This window comes from Thamnophis sirtalis, unplaced genomic scaffold, assembly GCF_051295495.1.
Source record: "Thamnophis sirtalis isolate CommonGarterSnake01/CBP01778 unplaced genomic scaffold, rThaSir2_p1.2 scaffold_8, whole genome shotgun sequence".
Lineage (NCBI taxonomy): Eukaryota > Metazoa > Chordata > Lepidosauria > Squamata > Natricidae > Thamnophis > Thamnophis sirtalis.
Window position 1 is genome coordinate 64,392,142 of NW_028261388.1, and position 16,332 is coordinate 64,408,473.

General features: G+C 38.9%; 1 protein-coding gene across 6 annotated transcripts in view; it reads left to right on the forward strand.

The window, feature by feature from the left end:
- The window catches only part of DMD (dystrophin), a 1,286,665-nt gene that overhangs the window by 461,247 nt on the left and 809,086 nt on the right, over window positions 1-16,332 (forward strand). For all 6 annotated transcript variants that reach the window (XM_087721810.1, XM_087721811.1, XM_087721815.1 and 3 more), the window contains exons 21-25: window positions 5,166-5,311; window positions 5,483-5,695; window positions 6,097-6,198; window positions 6,721-6,876; window positions 7,936-8,106. In XM_087721810.1, coding sequence (XP_087577936.1) covers window positions 5,166-5,311; window positions 5,483-5,695; window positions 6,097-6,198; window positions 6,721-6,876; window positions 7,936-8,106 — 788 coding nt within the window. The remainder of the gene's footprint in view (window positions 1-5,165; window positions 5,312-5,482; window positions 5,696-6,096; window positions 6,199-6,720; window positions 6,877-7,935; window positions 8,107-16,332) is intronic.

Consider the following 16,332-nt stretch of genomic DNA (forward strand, 5'->3'; position numbering starts at 1 on the left):
CTTCCATGGACTACTACATGTATGTATGTATGTATGTATGTATGTATGTATGCATGTATGTATGTATGTATGTATCAGAGTTCCAAATAACATCCAAAGTTAAATCAGAGTCCAAGGCAAAGTATTGCTCAAAGTTTCAATTTATTAAGAGAGTCATGTTGGCACATCTGGGGAAAACCCGAATCTGAAAGCTTCCCGCTTTTCCCCACCCAGTTGAAAGTTCAAGATCCTGCCCCTACAGTTCCAGTCAGGTACAGAGCAGTGATGGGTTCCAGATCCAGTTCCAACTGGTACGGTTGGAATGGGCCTGCGTCACTCACATGGATGCACATGGCGCACGAATGCGTCATACCTGCCTGCAACACCTCCACAAGCCTCCGCAATGCTCCAGATGCTCAGCGGAGCATCACGCAGGCACCGTAGTTGCCATGCACATGCATGGAAGTGCCAAAGGCTTAAAGGACAGGTACGGAGCTCGGGCGGGCAGGTGGGCCCTCCGGAGCACTGTACCAGAATGGTACCCGGTGCTCCGGGTAGGCTCTGGTACACCCATACCAGGGCATACTGCTTGCAACCCACCACTGGTGCAGAGGTGCAGAGACAAAGGATGACCTTGGATTCTAGAAAGAAATTTTATTTTGACAACATCACATTCTACTCCTTACTATTCCCCCTCCCAATTCCATACTAATGAAACAGCATAGTAGAATAGAATATTAGTGTGGCAGGCCAAAGATCCCAAAAGGAACTGGCTGCAGGCCTGACAGGCAACCTCTCCTCAGAAGAAAATGTTTCCTCTATAGAGAATAATGTAGGAGTTAACATAACAGAATTAACCACCTCCCCCCCCCTTGGGGGGGATCTTTTGGCTTATCTGGAAACTTATCAAGGAATTGTTTTACAAACTTATCTGCTTTTAGGTTCTAGCTTTTCACCCAAGTAGCTTCAGACAAAGGGTACTCCTTCCAATGCACTAAATACTGTAAGCCACCCCTATACAGCCTGGAGTTTAAGATTTTTTTCACCTCATAATGTGTTTCCCCTTCTATCACTACAGGAGGAGGGGGAGCTTGGGTGGACAGTCTTATGCTGGACCCAATTACTGGCTTCAACAAGCTACAATGAAATACTGGGTAAATTTTCCCTAGAATCTGAGAAAACCCGAATCTGAAAACCTCCCGCTTTTCCCCACCCAGTTGAAAGTTCAAGATCCTGCCCCTACCCCCAGAAGTCCATCACATGGCCCAATCTTCCACTGCCATGCTGGCAGTTCCATCCATCCAGTTCCCATCAAGGGACAGAAGTGTAGAGACAAAGGATGACCTTGGATTTTAGAAAGGAATTTTATTTTGACATCACATTGTACTCTTTACTATTTCCCCTCCCAATTCCCCACTAAAGAAACAGCATAGTAGAATAGAATATTAGTGTGGCAGGCCAAAGATCGCAAAAGGAACTGGCTGCAGGCCTGACAGTGGTGTGTGTGTGTGTGTGTGTGTGTGTATGTGTATGTGTGAATGTATGTGTGTATCTTTTTTTTAAAAAAAATACTACATTTATATACATAAGATAAACTCCATAGATACTGATTTTTATTACAAAAAAACAATTATGCTGAAATGGTATAATACCACATTTTCCCCAAAATAAGCTCTATCATGTTATTTACACATGCACTGAATACAAGCTCTATCTCTAAAATAAGCCCGACTTAAGCATCTGCCCAGCCACCATTTTGTCTGGTTGCTTGCAGCACCACCAACATGAGGTTAGGAGGTGAGGGACGGTGGGGCGAGGGGGGAACTGCCTAGGTGCCTCGTGCCAGCTTACCAAAGGGTCACAGCAAAGCCATCCTATCCACACATATAGTTGCCTCATGGGGCCTTCTCCCGCCACCACCTTCAGCAAGCATGGCCACTTCTACAGCTGATTGCAGCTGCAAAAACAGCAGGAGGCTGAGCAACAGACCTCACGTGCCTTGCGCCTTGCGCCAGCTTACCAAAAAGTACTGTAGAGCAGCTATCCAAAATTTTTTTTACTGTTATTTGCCCCAACTCTTGTGACCCAGCACAGCAAAGAAGAGCTGCCTTTTCTTTGCCAAAAAAGTTCCTTAATTCAGGTACCCTGCTATGGTACCCTTCATTAAGCCAGCATGTGGGGCACATTGCTTAACCTCCTGTTTTTGCAGCCATAATCAGCTGCAGAAGTGGCCATGCTTACTGGAGGAGCAGGTTGGAGCTGTCCTGTGAGGCAACTATATGTGTGGATGGGATGACCTGTTGGAACCCTTCAGTAAGTCAACACAAGGCACATTGCTTGACCTCCTGATGTTTTTGTGGCCACAAACAGTTGCAGAAGCACCCATGCTTGTTGGAGGCGGTGGCCGTAGCAGCCCCCATGAGGCAACTATATGCATGGATGGGATGGCCTGCTGTGACCCTTTGGTAAGCCAGAGTGGGGCGCATGGGGCAGCTTGCCCCCCACCTCATACTGGTACATGGGGAGGGAAAGTTATGACATACTCCAAAAATAAGGCCTATGACCGAGTGTTATTTTGGGGAAAACACTGTAATATTAATTATGTATTGAAATAGAACAATATATCTGTTCTTTATTAAATCATATAATTTTAGTTAGTGTGATTTATTAAAGCTAAAAAATATTTAATCTAGATGTTATAAATTACTTATCCAATGTTCAATATTGAATGAAAAGCTACATTTCAATTAGAGATTAGTGAAAAAAAAGTTCCTCAACCAAGTTCACAAACCCATTGAACTCTATTGATGGAACACCAAAGGGCCTATGATCCTCAGATTAAGAACTTGAAGTATACCTTCCATTAAATAATGGAATTTTAACATCTATATTACTTTGATTGAGTGAGGACTTTAATATTTGCCATTTTTGTCTCGGCAGCAATAGTATTTCATTAAAATTCCATAAAGTTTTGGTTGTTTATCCTAACAGATTGTTTCAATAAAATATCTTAGTAATGAGATGATAAAGTGTCTGTTTGTATCAGATGTAAAACTGAAGGTAATGGAAAGCCATATCTACCACCTATTTGTATCAATGCAATTCTTAAAAACTATTTTAAGGAACTCAATTTTGATGTTTCATCAGTTAGAGAAAGAAATAAATGTTAGAACTCCAGTTGCATATTATATTATAAAACCAAAAACTTACATGAATGTTAAACTATAGAGGAAAAAAATGAAACAGGACAGAAACAACTTATTTTTGAAAAAATATAATGAAACAGATGGAAAATATAAGGAATGTCTAGCCCAGCTATGTGCAACCTGTGGCTCCAGAGCCGCATGCTGCTCTTTGGTCCCTCTGCTGTGGCTCCCTGTAAGGTGATCCCACCTCTGGCTGGTATATCAGTCACTCCTTGCCTGGTTTGAGAAGATAAAGGGAATGGCAGGGGATGGAGAAGTGGCCAGGGCTGATTCTCTGGTGTCTCACTCTTGCTGGAGCTCCTTCCAGCCCTTGTTGTATCGGGCATGCCTCGGTCGCTTGAGGAGACATGCAACCTACTCTCCGCCCTGAGATACTGGGCCGACCCAGCCACGACTGATGCCGTCTTCACTAACATGAGGGTTGATGGGGTGGGAATGGGATCTAGGAGGATGAAATGACAGAAAGGGGGATCGGCCAACAGTGCCCAGCCACAGCTTTAAAACTTGCACAGGGGACTTTCACTGCCCGGAAGACATTTTTCAATGAAACCGATGGTGGCACTGCTCCACTGGAGGAGTAAAGAAGTTCAGGGCAGCAGGAAAAGGGGGCTGGCCTTGCCAAACCTCATATGCCCACCCTGGGGGTCAGGCTTGGAGGAAGCCGGAGTGCCCTTGTCAATGACGCTCACTCATCAACCGGTCTCCTCCCTCTCTCTCTGTATCTCTCTCTCTCTCTGTATCTTTCTGGGTCTCTCTCTCTCTCTCTCTCTGGGTCTCTCTCTGTCTCTCTGTCTGTGTTTGTGTGTGTATCTCTTCTCTTCTCTTCTCTCTCTCTCTTTCTCTCTCTCTCTCTCGGAAAGCCAAGTCTGGGCCAAACTGGCGAGTTCTTCTTGGGGCTGTTCATTACTCCTTTTCTTTCTTCTTGGCAACTGTTTGGAAATCCGGGGTAAATGAGCATGAGTCACAGTGGAGGCTTCACTTCAGGTGACCCTCCCCCCTCCTTCTCCTCTTGCAAACACAGCCGGCCATAGAGGTACAAGCAGAGAGAGGGAGAGGGGGAGAGGGAGACATAGAGAGACATAAAGAGACAGAGAGAGGGGGTAGGGGAGAGAGTGGGGGAGAGATACAGAGAGGGTGGGAGAGAGAAACACACAGAGAGAGATACAGAAAGAGAGCAGAGAAGAGGGGAGAGAGAGGGACAGAGAGAGTTACAGAGAGAGAGGAGGAGAGGGAGAGAGATTAAGATATGTCAAAAGGATTTTGTGGTTCTGGGTGTTTTTTAACAACTGGTTCTCTGCCCTAATGACTGGCTGGGTAGGCATGGCTAGGATGGTCATGTGACTGGGTGGGAGTGATATCAAGTTGGCCATGCCAACTCAAGTTTTGTGGCTCCTGGTCTTTTATGTGGGAAATGGGTCCAAATGGCTCTTTGAGTGTTTAAGGTTGTAGACCCCTAATCTACCCAATGTCTAGCCCAGTGCTAAAGTTTTTCTAATATTTATAATTATCTAGTGCTTGAGTAAAGCAGGCCCTCTCTGGATGCATTCCTAAAGCTAGTAGAAACAGGGCTGGAGATTATTTCTTTTTTCTTCTTGAAATTAGATGTCAAAAAGACTGACATTTAATAATAAGCTTAACATTATCGGCAGTAAGATAATGACCCTTAGGTAAAAAAACTGTCAGTCTTTATAGGTAAGAACTAGCACATTAAATAAACTGCAAATGTATAATTGAAAAAGTGCATACTAAGTAGAAAAAGGAGAAAGATTGGACCTTAATTACTCTATGCTTAATTTACTTTGCTGCATGGAATTGGCTAAAGATAAACTGCTTTTCCTCTCTTTTTGGAGGTTATTGGAGAACTATTGTTCATTGTACATACCTTAAAAGAGGGGTGTTAATTTGTTTTTATTCACAATAGAATACAATTGCTGAACTAAATAAAGCAGGATTTCTTTACTTTTCTCACCTCCTGTGCAGCTTTTGATATTTTGCCATCTGCAGAGTATAAAGAAATTGTGAACGCAATTCTCTTGTGGATACAACAATCAGAAACAAAGCTCTCCATCCCACAAGTTACTATCACAGATTTAGAAACCATGGAGAAAAGGCTCAGGGAGCTAAAGGTAAACAGAGAAATACTGTCTTGCATATCAACATTGAGATTTAACGTAAAAGCAGTAAGTTATTTATAAATGTTATTTCAAACATACACTCTTGAGTGCTAGATGATCCTGTAAGATCATTCTCAGCCTGACTTGATAGAAGCTAAAAACTGATAATTTCACATATCACAGGCCTTACAAAGTTCTCTGCAAGAACGGCAAAATGGAATCAATTATTTAAGCACAACTGTAGAAGAGATGTCTAAGAGAGTTCCTGCAGGGGTCAGTCAGAAGTACCAGTCAGAAATTGAGGTAATCCTTAATCGTTGGAAGAAGTTATCAACTCAGCTGGTGGAAAATTGTCACAAACTTGAGGAACAGATAATGAAGTTGAAACAGTTCCAGGTTGGTTGAACTTGTTTTTTGTGGACTAAATTTTACTTGATAATATTGCCAAGAGACTTCAATCTGGGGCAAAATGAGTGCTTTCTTGTTTGTATTTGCTTAATTTGTAGAATGGCAAACAAGCAAGTTTGCTAAAATATTATTGAAGGTTGCTATGCTATTGATAAACTATAATATATTACATATGTGTCTGTATGTTTTTATTTGCATAGATACACATACAGAAATTTATTTTAAAAACTAGGTTGTTTTTTTTTGATAAACACTTATATACATGATTAATATATTTCTTTTACTTTTATTATTTTTGAAGATATTTTTTGTTATATTGTTGAAATTATACCCTGATTTAGTCACAATGGCATACTTTCATGCCGTGCAATGCTCTCTTTCAAAACCAGAATGATACAAAAACCCTGAAAAAATGGATGGCTGAAGTGGATATTTTTCTAAATGAAGACTGGCCAGCACTTGGAGATTCAGAAGCCCTAGAACAATGTACAGTAAGTTTCCATCTTATGCTCTATTTCATGGGTGTAAATATCATATGCATAACTGTTGTACAAATACAGTTACTTTCATTTTGTATATTTATATGCCTGTTTAGGAAAAGTGTGTGAGATATCTGTGCAGCTATGGCTTCTGCTGGATTATTGTAGACATTTTTTTCATTTTTATCACTATTTTAAATGGTCTTAATTTCAGTATGTTTTTCTTTTTCAAGAAATATGGTTAAAATTGCATATACAAGCAATAAAATTGAGTACTTTTCTTTAAATTATGGGTTTATATATAGTATAATTGTAGTGAAATTGTACTTAAAATTGTCAGTTTGTGTAGACAATTCAGAATAAGTATGCATTAATATATCAATTTTCAATTTTTCATCATTTAATTTATATACTGCATTTCTATTTATATAATTATTCAATATGCCATAACATTTTATGTTTTATTTATTGAATCATGTCACATATCATGACATCCTGGAAATTTGTTATACATTGATATATTTTCCTTATTAGGCTTTGGTGAATGACATCCAGACAATCCAGCCCAATTTAAATAGTGTTAATGAGATTGGACAAAAAATGAAGAAGGAAGCAGAGTCAGAGTTTTCTTTGAAATTAAATAATGATCTTAAAGCACTGAATGCTGAATGGGATAATATTTGCCAACAGGTATTCTATTAGGATATGTAGCATTAATTTATTTAAATTCCAGAGTGCTGTTTACTATAATTTTCTCTACTTGGTACACAAATGGGAAAAGTAGAGTCAGAATATATCATTCAGAATAAGAAATCTTTAATAAGTACTGTATATAAATGCATGCAAAATAGATAAATGTGACAAACAAATAATTAAATAATTCTTTCCGGGAATTTGAAAGACCAGAGGTTGGAGAATACTGATATACACAAAATATTTTGAATAATAATAATATATAGAAAGATATAATTAACTTTTATATCTTCATTGGCTTTCACTTAGCACAAAATATTTTAATGTTATAAGTATAGAAAACTAACATATGTGCCATTACAATTTTCTTATATATCCAAAACTAAAATTTCAATTGTAAATAACTTGGAGCTCCAAATTATAGCATATTAATTTTTTATGTATGTTAAAAGCATCTCTCTGAGAAAAGCTTTATTTTCTCAAAAGAGTAATAGTAAATGAAAACAAAATCTGGAGTAGGCAAAGCTACAGCACAAAATTTTATAGTAAACTTTTGGATATTTTAATATTGTTTAATTAGAAATTACAAACTGGAGAAACAATGTCTACTATATGTTGTACTATATGAAAATACATAATTCATAGTTTTCCCACAATGTGACTGCATTTACCTGTCATCCTTATGGCATCATTTCTAAATGTATAGAAATGATATTCTCAAACAAAATAGGAAATGAATGCAGAACATAGATTCTTGAATTTTCCACTCCTTTTTCTATTAAGTAGACATAGAAATAGCTAGAAGAAAAGTTTATATTTTCTTTTGTGTAACAAAGTAACTTGTTACGCTTATATGCATTTTTCTTCCAGAAACTTGTCAGTGTTTATGTATACATATGGCAATATTTGAAATATAAATATGTTCTAAACATTTCAGGATTTTTAATTTCTTTAACTGTGAGACTCATACTCTAGTTAGTCTTTGGGTTCCAAAGTAGAGTTTTATGTCTTTTTTGAGAGGAAAAAATAACTCTTTTTTATTATTATTAATGCAAGGCCTATGCTAAGAAAACAGTATTGAAGAATAGTTTGGATAAGATTGTAAGTCTACGAAAGGATTTGTCAGAAATGCATGAGTGGATTACACAAGCAGAAGATGAATATCTGCAGAGGGATTTTGAATACAAAACACCAGATGAACTACAGAAAGCTGTTGAAGAATTAAAGGTAGTATATCAAACTGAATTGTTTGAATGGTCTCCAATTCTACTTTAAAGTTACCATCTATTTGAAATGGCTTATTTGAAAAAGTTGACCAAGTAATTTATTTATTTTTTGTCAGTTAGCATTTCTTTAAAATACATTGCCAAGATTTTTTTAGAATTTAATTTTATTTCAAACAAATTTCTCCTCCCTTCCATTCTTTCTTCTTATCATATAAGAATTAATTCCCAGGCTGTTATTTTCTTCCATTCTTCCCATAGTTTTCTGTACCCAGAATTGTATTTTGTCATAAATATTTGGAGCAACTTTGTATCATGTGGCTACTAATTGTCTGTTAGAATAGATCCTCATGGAATCCAGGAGATTCTTCAATGCTCTGCTGAAATTTGTAACTATTTAAAATAGTGCTGCACTGCAGATGTAGGGCAATTCATCAGTCCTAAAGTACCTACCATATTTTTTGGAGTATAACATGCACTTTTTAAAAGCTGCACTTGGAACTGCTGAAAATCGACACCCAAAAAGCGTGGCTTTCTTTCCCAGTTACTCAGAGGCTTTGGTTTAAGGTGGCGCTTCTTTACGCAGCCCTCCTCCTTCTTCTGCAAGCAAGAGGTCCCTCGGAGACTTGGCTGGGAAAGAGTGTGTCGATTACTGAAAAGTTCTTTTCTGGAAAACTTATCGGGGTACTCCTACAATCTGAAGTGACTACTCACTTTCCCAGAAGAGACCCCTCTCTTGCTCTGGGGGGCACAGCCTGAGGAATGAACCTCTTTGGGATGGTCTGGGGGGGAATCTGCCCAGTGGCCTTCAGCAAACAAGGTGGGCCCCATGGTTCATGGCTGGTCCCCCTCTGGCCGCCCTGTGGGCAGTTCAAGGGAGACAATGGCCATGATGACTTCACTCCCCAGCAAGGTGAGGAGCTGCCACTACCACCTAAGCCCTCTCTGTGCTTGGAAACCAAGCTGAGTGGGAGCCCCGATAGTGAAATGTCCCACCTTCCCAACCACTACTGCACTTTGGCTCGATTCCCGCTTGCCCTCACAGACCTCTTGCCCTCAAATGCAGGGGCAGTGATTTTCTGCAGGTTCCAAGCAGCACCCTAACTGCTGCCACCGCCAATCTCCCAGTGTGCAGAGACTGTAAAAGCGATGCTCATTTTTCGCAATCCCCATTGCCTGGAATGGCATTGTTTGGGCAGTTAGCCACTTTTTTGGCATCTGCCCAAATCAGGGAGGAAAGTGTTTTTAGGTGGCAGCACTGCGATTCCCCCCCACCCCCGAATCCAAAAATGGGATGTGCAGCTGGCGCTGCTACCTGAAAATGTTTCCGGTTCTCAGTTGCACATCTCAGAGCCGCACTCCCTCCTCCTCCTCCTCCTCCGCAGACTCACCTCTTTCCTCCTGGGCCAGGAGCAGAAGCTGATTGCCCTCTGCCTGTGTCATCTGGATAAGGGGCAGTCAGAGCTGCTAGCTGCCTTGCCTTATGCCTCCTGTGCAGCACCTGCTTCGCCAACCAAGTCTCGACCTCCACACTTCCCTGAGTTGCTTGTGGAATCAGGCTCCGACAGAGGCAACAAAGGTGCAGGGGGCTTGCTGGGAAGCCCAGCACTGTGTATATGAGATGGCAGCCTCCAGGAGGACTGAAGTGTTGCGTCTTTATCGGGCCTTGCTGCGAGAAAGCCAGTCTTCCAATGCCTAAGACTATAGGTAGAAATATGGGGGGGTCTCAGGACCAGAGCCTTTTGTGTCAAGTTCCTCTTCTGCCCCCATGAAAATCATCCCCCATCACACTCATTCCAATTAAATGAGCGTAGGGTGATAGGGTTTGTTTTAAATACATAAAAAGATCTGTGAATCTTGTTATCAAAATTGGAGTGGAAGTGAGAACCCCACTGATCCTGATGCTGATAGGCAGAGGCAGAATTCTTTTTTTCTTGTGTGTACCCAAAAATTCAGGTGTGTCTTATGCTCCTCTGTGCCTTATACTTCAAAAAATGTCGTAATTATGATTACTATTTAGAAATGAAAACATAAAGTTCATTTTGTTCAATTTACATTTTCAAGTAGCCTCTCTCAACGGAATTTTTAAAGTGACACGGGCTGAAATTGGGATTGCAAAAACTATGCATTTATAAGGTGCTTTTTCAGGAGGCAACTGTACTTTCTTGGTTTTTTTTTTCTTTGAAGACATTTCGCTTTTCATCCAAGAAGCTTCTTCAGCTCTGACAAGATAGTGGGGAATGGAAGCATTTATATTCCTTGTAGATAGCTGGTAATTTGCATCCTTTTGTAGCACTTGGAGGTTTATTCTCAGAGTCACCTGAGTAGTCCTTCTGATTCCTGTAGTCTACAATTTTCCTCCCTGGAAATCTATTCTTACTCCCACGCCATTCAAAGGGTGTTCATCCCAAATTGTATAACTAAAAGTCTGTAGAGATTCTCAGTAGTCCAGATCATGGTTGTCCCAAAGGTGCTTTTTATATTCCTTGCAGACAACCTCTATGTGAAAAAGCATCTTTGGAACAACCTTGACCTGGATGACTGAGAAACTCTACAGTCTTATGCATTTATAATGAAAATAATGTTTATATTTAGGCAATGCTAGGTTTTGATTCTACTGAGGTACAAAATAACATTACAGAAGTGTATAAGAAACTGCAATGTGAAGATATTAATAAGACTCTTATAGTAAGATGTTCTATTGACAGTTGACCAGTATGGTTTATTGGAGGAAAAGATTTCCCATGGTGGCCCATTATTGAATAAGGAAGTATCTCCACTCTCTTTATATAAGCTTTATGTGGCTACTTCTTCTTAGAGAAATACTAAACCTGAAGTTTTTAATAATCAGCATTTGTTTGATAAGGTGCTTGAAAAACTGGTGAACATTAATAGTTCTTAAAATAAAAAGTTGTATAGATTAAAAGAAAGAAATCCCTATTTGTTTTAAAAAGTAGGTAGTCGTTTTTGTTATAATACTTGAGAAGCATTTTCATATTATACATTTGCACATGGCTGTGACAAATGTAAAAATAAAAATTAGTACAGCAGATTTAGGCAATCTCATTCATCTAGTGTTTCTCATAGTTTAACATTTTATTGGGTTATAACATAAAATAAGATACAGAACATGAAAGTAAATAGGAAAACAGTGGGGAGGAAGAGGAAGAAGAGAAGTGAGGGAGGATAAGAAAAAAGAAAAAGAAACAATGACTTCCAACTATTGCAGTAAAATAAGGCATTAACATCAAATCACACCTTTTTGTTTTTTCATATTAATATGAACAAGCCATTTCTATAAAGATCTAATTGGTAAAACTCAAAATCAAAGTTTCATTATTTTCCACTTCAAGCACAAAGTTCAGAAGCAGTCTCCATGTGGAAATAAAATAATTTATATTCTTTTCTTTAATCAAAACAGTCAATTTTGCCATTTTAGCCAACTTCATCAACTTCTGCAACCATTCATCCATGTTAGGAATTGAAGTGTCCTTCCATTTTTGTGCATACAGTCTTGCTGCTGTCAACATATATAGTAACAAAGTTCCAACTTTTTTCTCCAGGTCTTTTTCCATTTAGACCCAAAAGGAAAAATTATGGTTTCATCTTTATCTCCATTTTTAAAATTTTCTGTAAAATATGAATCATATTCTATTTTTTTTCTTTATCAAAAGTATGGACACATTATATAGTATGGCTAGCTGATGAGAGCTAAATAGCTTGAAATAGATCTATACTAGTCGCCCTTTATTTATTTATCAGCACAAATACAACACAAATGTAACAAAAAGGCAACAGTAAAAATATTGGGTTTCTGTCTGGATGGTCTCTTATGACGAGCCGATGGACAGAGAATGGAAGTAGTGAACTTCCTTCCCTATTTGGGCATACCAGGGGTTGTGACTTTATATATATATATATATAACCATTCAACGATATACTAAAATAATATACTATACAACCATATACTAAAATAAACTAACTAACTTTAGCATCATCCCTCGTTTGTACTTTAAATCCCCTTTTGTAAAGCTAACTTTAGATGAGTTTGTAACATTCCTTGTTCAGTCATTCATAAGCTAACTGAAATTTCTTAGTCCCATTTTTGTTTTGAGTGTAATCAATCCATCTTCTCCATTTGTATTTCTCATCTGAATGGTCCTTAAGATATTCTGATATTTTAGCCATCTCTGCGAAGTTTGTTACTTTTAATGTCCATTCTTGAATAGTAGGCAATTCTTCCTTCTTCCAGTACTGCGCCACCAACAGTCTTGGTGCCGTTGTTAAATTCAGAATCAAATTAGCTCTACAACTGTACAGTCTGTAATTATACATAACAAGAATAACTAAGGAGTAAACTTTATCCTCTTTTTAAAAATATTTTGCATAATCCACCATGTTTTTATCCAAAATGCTTTGACCTTTTTACAAATCCACCACTTTAGAGGAGCCGAGGTGGCGCAGTGGTTAAATGCAGCACTGCAGACTACTTCAGCTGACTGCAGTTCTGCAGTTCGGCTGTTCAAATCTCACCGGCTCAGGGTTGACTCATCCTTCCATCCTTCCGAGGTGGGTAAAATGAGGACCCAGATTGTTGTTGGGGGCAATATGCTGACTCTGTAAACCGCTTAGAGAGGGCTGAAAGCCCTATGGAGTGGTATATAAGTCTAACTGCTATTGCTATTGCTACTTTAAAGTCCTGCTGCCGAGGCCCTGCTGCCACTTTAAAGCCCTGCCGCCAGGGCCTGAGCGGCCATGATTCCCCCCTCCCCAGCCAGCCAGCCCACCCAGCCCATTCCTCCCCCGGTGCGGCGAGCTCCAGCAGGCTGGACGCGGGTGCGAGGGGTCTGGCAAAAGAAAGCAAGCGCCAGCCTGCCACCACTGTGTCTAACAGGCTGGGCGTCTCGCATTTATGGCGGACATAAACGCATGACGCCTGACCTGTTGGACACAGCGGCGAGAACATCCCTGCTGCTGCCGTGCTCCACCGCCTTGCCCCCGCCTCCTCCGACCCCACCGCTGTGAAGAAAGAAACACACGCACACACACACACACACACAAACACACACAAATTCCTCACAATAAAAAATTACAAATTAAATTACAATAATTTTGAATCCCCCCCTTCCTCCGTCTGATCCACATACCTTTTCCAGCTGTGGATTTCAACTCTCCTCTTGTCCGCCTGCCATGATGAAAATGTAAAAAATTAAATAAAAAAGCAACTTACTTAGGCAAGGCACGATTGGCTGCTCCCAGATCAGGAGGCAGGAGAATCACGTGCCTCCGTTGTATAAGGAATTTTTCGCCTTTTAACCCTTGCTTAACTCTGAGTAAGAGTTAAAAGGCGAAAAATTCCTTATGCAAAGGAGGCCCATAGTTCTCTCGCCTCCCCCTACAGTTAGCACTAAGAAGACTCAGAGTCACTGTGACTCTGGAGTCTGGCAGCAACTACCTTAGCCTTTTTAATTATTTTAAAAATTCTTTTCTTTTCCTCATGACACTGGTGAGGCCCCGCCTCCCCTGCCTCCCCTGACTGCACGTCCCTGATTCAAAGGTTTTAGCTGTAATACCTCTCTTTCTATGGTAAGAAGCTGTCTGTAGGTGGTTACATCCTGTTTTTGTTCTGTGCTTATATTCTCTATCGCGTGTCTGGGTATCTTATCATTTAATTTATGTTGATATTTTTTCCAGACACGCAATAGAGCATTCCTTAAAATATGACTTTTAAAAGTCTGATCCACCTTCTTATCGTATATTAAATAAGCATGACAACCATATACCAAATCGTATCCTTCGATGTTCAGTATTCTATCCTCTGTTGAGTTAATCCAATCACTACTTATTGATAATACTACTGCTTCATAATATAGTTTTAAGTTTGGCATTTTCAAACCTCCTCTCTCACGTACATCTTGCATTATTTTAAGTTTTATTCTCGGTTTCTTCCCTGCCCAGACACATTAATTAATACCCTTCTGCCATTCTTCCAAATTTACATCTTTTTTAAGTATTGGTATCATTTGAAAAAGAAATAAGAACTTAGGCAAAACATTCATTTTTACAGCTGCTACCCTTCCCAGGAAAGACAGTTGTAGTTTTCCCCATTTCTTCATCTCTACCTGTATTCTATACCATAATGGTTCATAATTATGCTTATATAATTTCCCATTTGAAGTTGTAATATAAACTCCTAAATACTTGACCTTTTTTACTATCTCACATCCTGTTATTCTTTCTAATTCTTCTCTTTGATTTGTGTTCATATTTTTAACTATCATCTTTGTTTTCCCTAGATTTATTTTAAACCCAGATACTTGACCATATTGATTGATTATGTTCATTAAAGCCATAGATGATTTCCCCTGTTGAGTTAAAGTTACAACCAAGTCGTCCGCAAATGCTAGTAATCTGTATTCATAATGCCTAATCTTAATTCCCTGTAGATCATCTAACCCCCGTAATTTATTAACAATAAAACAACAATTTAACAATAACTCCAGGGTTAAGATAAACAATAATGGGGATAGGGGACAATCCTGTCTTGTTCCTTTTTCAATTTTAAAAGGTTCTGTTAAACTACCATTAACTATAATTTGTGCTGATTGTTCCTGGTACATTGCCCTAATAGATTGTGTGAAATGCTCTCCAATTTTCATCTTTTGAATTATTTTCATTAAAAATTGCCAATTCACTCGATCAAATGCTTTCTCCGCATCCAGAAATATGAGTGCTGCTGGGACTTGGTTGTACTTTCCCAGATGTTCCAATATATTAACAATTTGTCTTACATTACTTTTCATTTGTCTCCCTTGTATAAAACCAGATTAATCATTGTGGATCACTTGTTGTATAACTAGCATCAACCTATTTGCTAATATTTTAGCAAAGATTTTATAATCTGTATAATCTGTAAGAGCCGAGGTGGCGCAGTGGTTAAGGTGCAGTACTGCAGGCCACTTCAGCTGACTGTTATCTGCAGTTCAGCGGTTCTAATCTCACCGGCTCAAGGTTGACTCAGCCTTCCATCCTTCCGAGGTGGATGAAATGAGGACCCAGACTGTGGGGGCAATATGCTGACTCTGTAAACCGCTTAGAGAGGGCTAAAAGCCCTATGAAGCGGTATATAAGTCTAACTGCTATTGCTATTAAGTAGTGATATAGGCCTATAATTTTTTGGCTGGCTAAGATCTTGAGCTTCTTTTGGAATCAGGGAGATAAAGGCTGATCTCCAAGATGGAGGGACCCTTCCTTCCAATTGAATTCTGTTAAATAGTTCCTTAAGAGGTTCTACCATTTCTGATTGTAAATTTTTATAATAAACCGCTGTCAGTCCATCTGTACCAGGTGCCTTCCCCACTTTTAACTGTTTAAATACCTGGAGGATTTCCTCCGAAGTTATTGGTTGGTTCAATCTCTCCCTTTGCTCATCCTTAACTATAGGTATTTTCTCTTTCTCCAAGTACCTATCTATGTCTAAACCTTGTATTTTATCACCAGTATATAATCTTGTATAAAATTCTAAAAAAGCCTTTTTGATCATATCCTGTTGGTAAACTTCTTTGCCTTTACAAATCTATTTTTCTATAGTATAAAATTTTTGTTTTTTCTTCGTCATATATGCTAGCCATTTGTCTGGTTTATTTGCATTGCAAAAAGTATCATGTTTAGCATAGAACAAATTAGTAGCCACCTGATCTGACATCAACATATTAAATTGCGCTCTTAGTAAAGTGATTGCCTCTTTTGTCTTCTTATCACCTGGGTTAGATATTAACTCCTGCTCTTTCTTCTTTATCTCTTCCTCTAATTCCTTTCATTCCCCCCCTGTCTATATCTATATAGATTATTTAAATTTATTAAGACTCCTCTCATATACGCTTTACTTGCATTTCAAACCATTTCCATAGATGTTCTCTTATTCATATTAAAAGCAAAATATTCTTTAAACAGTTTTTTACATTCAGTGACATTTTTCTCATATCTAAATAAATTTTCATTTAACCTCCAAGACCTTCTAGGTTCCTTCCCATATTCCACTTCCATCCAGACCAGGTTATGATCTGTTAATACTCTCGAGCATATCTTTGTCTTCTTTACCTTAGAAAGAAAATCATTTGTAATTAATATAAAGTCAATCCTAGAAAAAGATTGGTGCCTGTCAGAGAAAAATGTAAAGTCCTGTTCTTTAGCATTCCTTTCCCGCCAGATGTCTCTTAGCTCGATATCA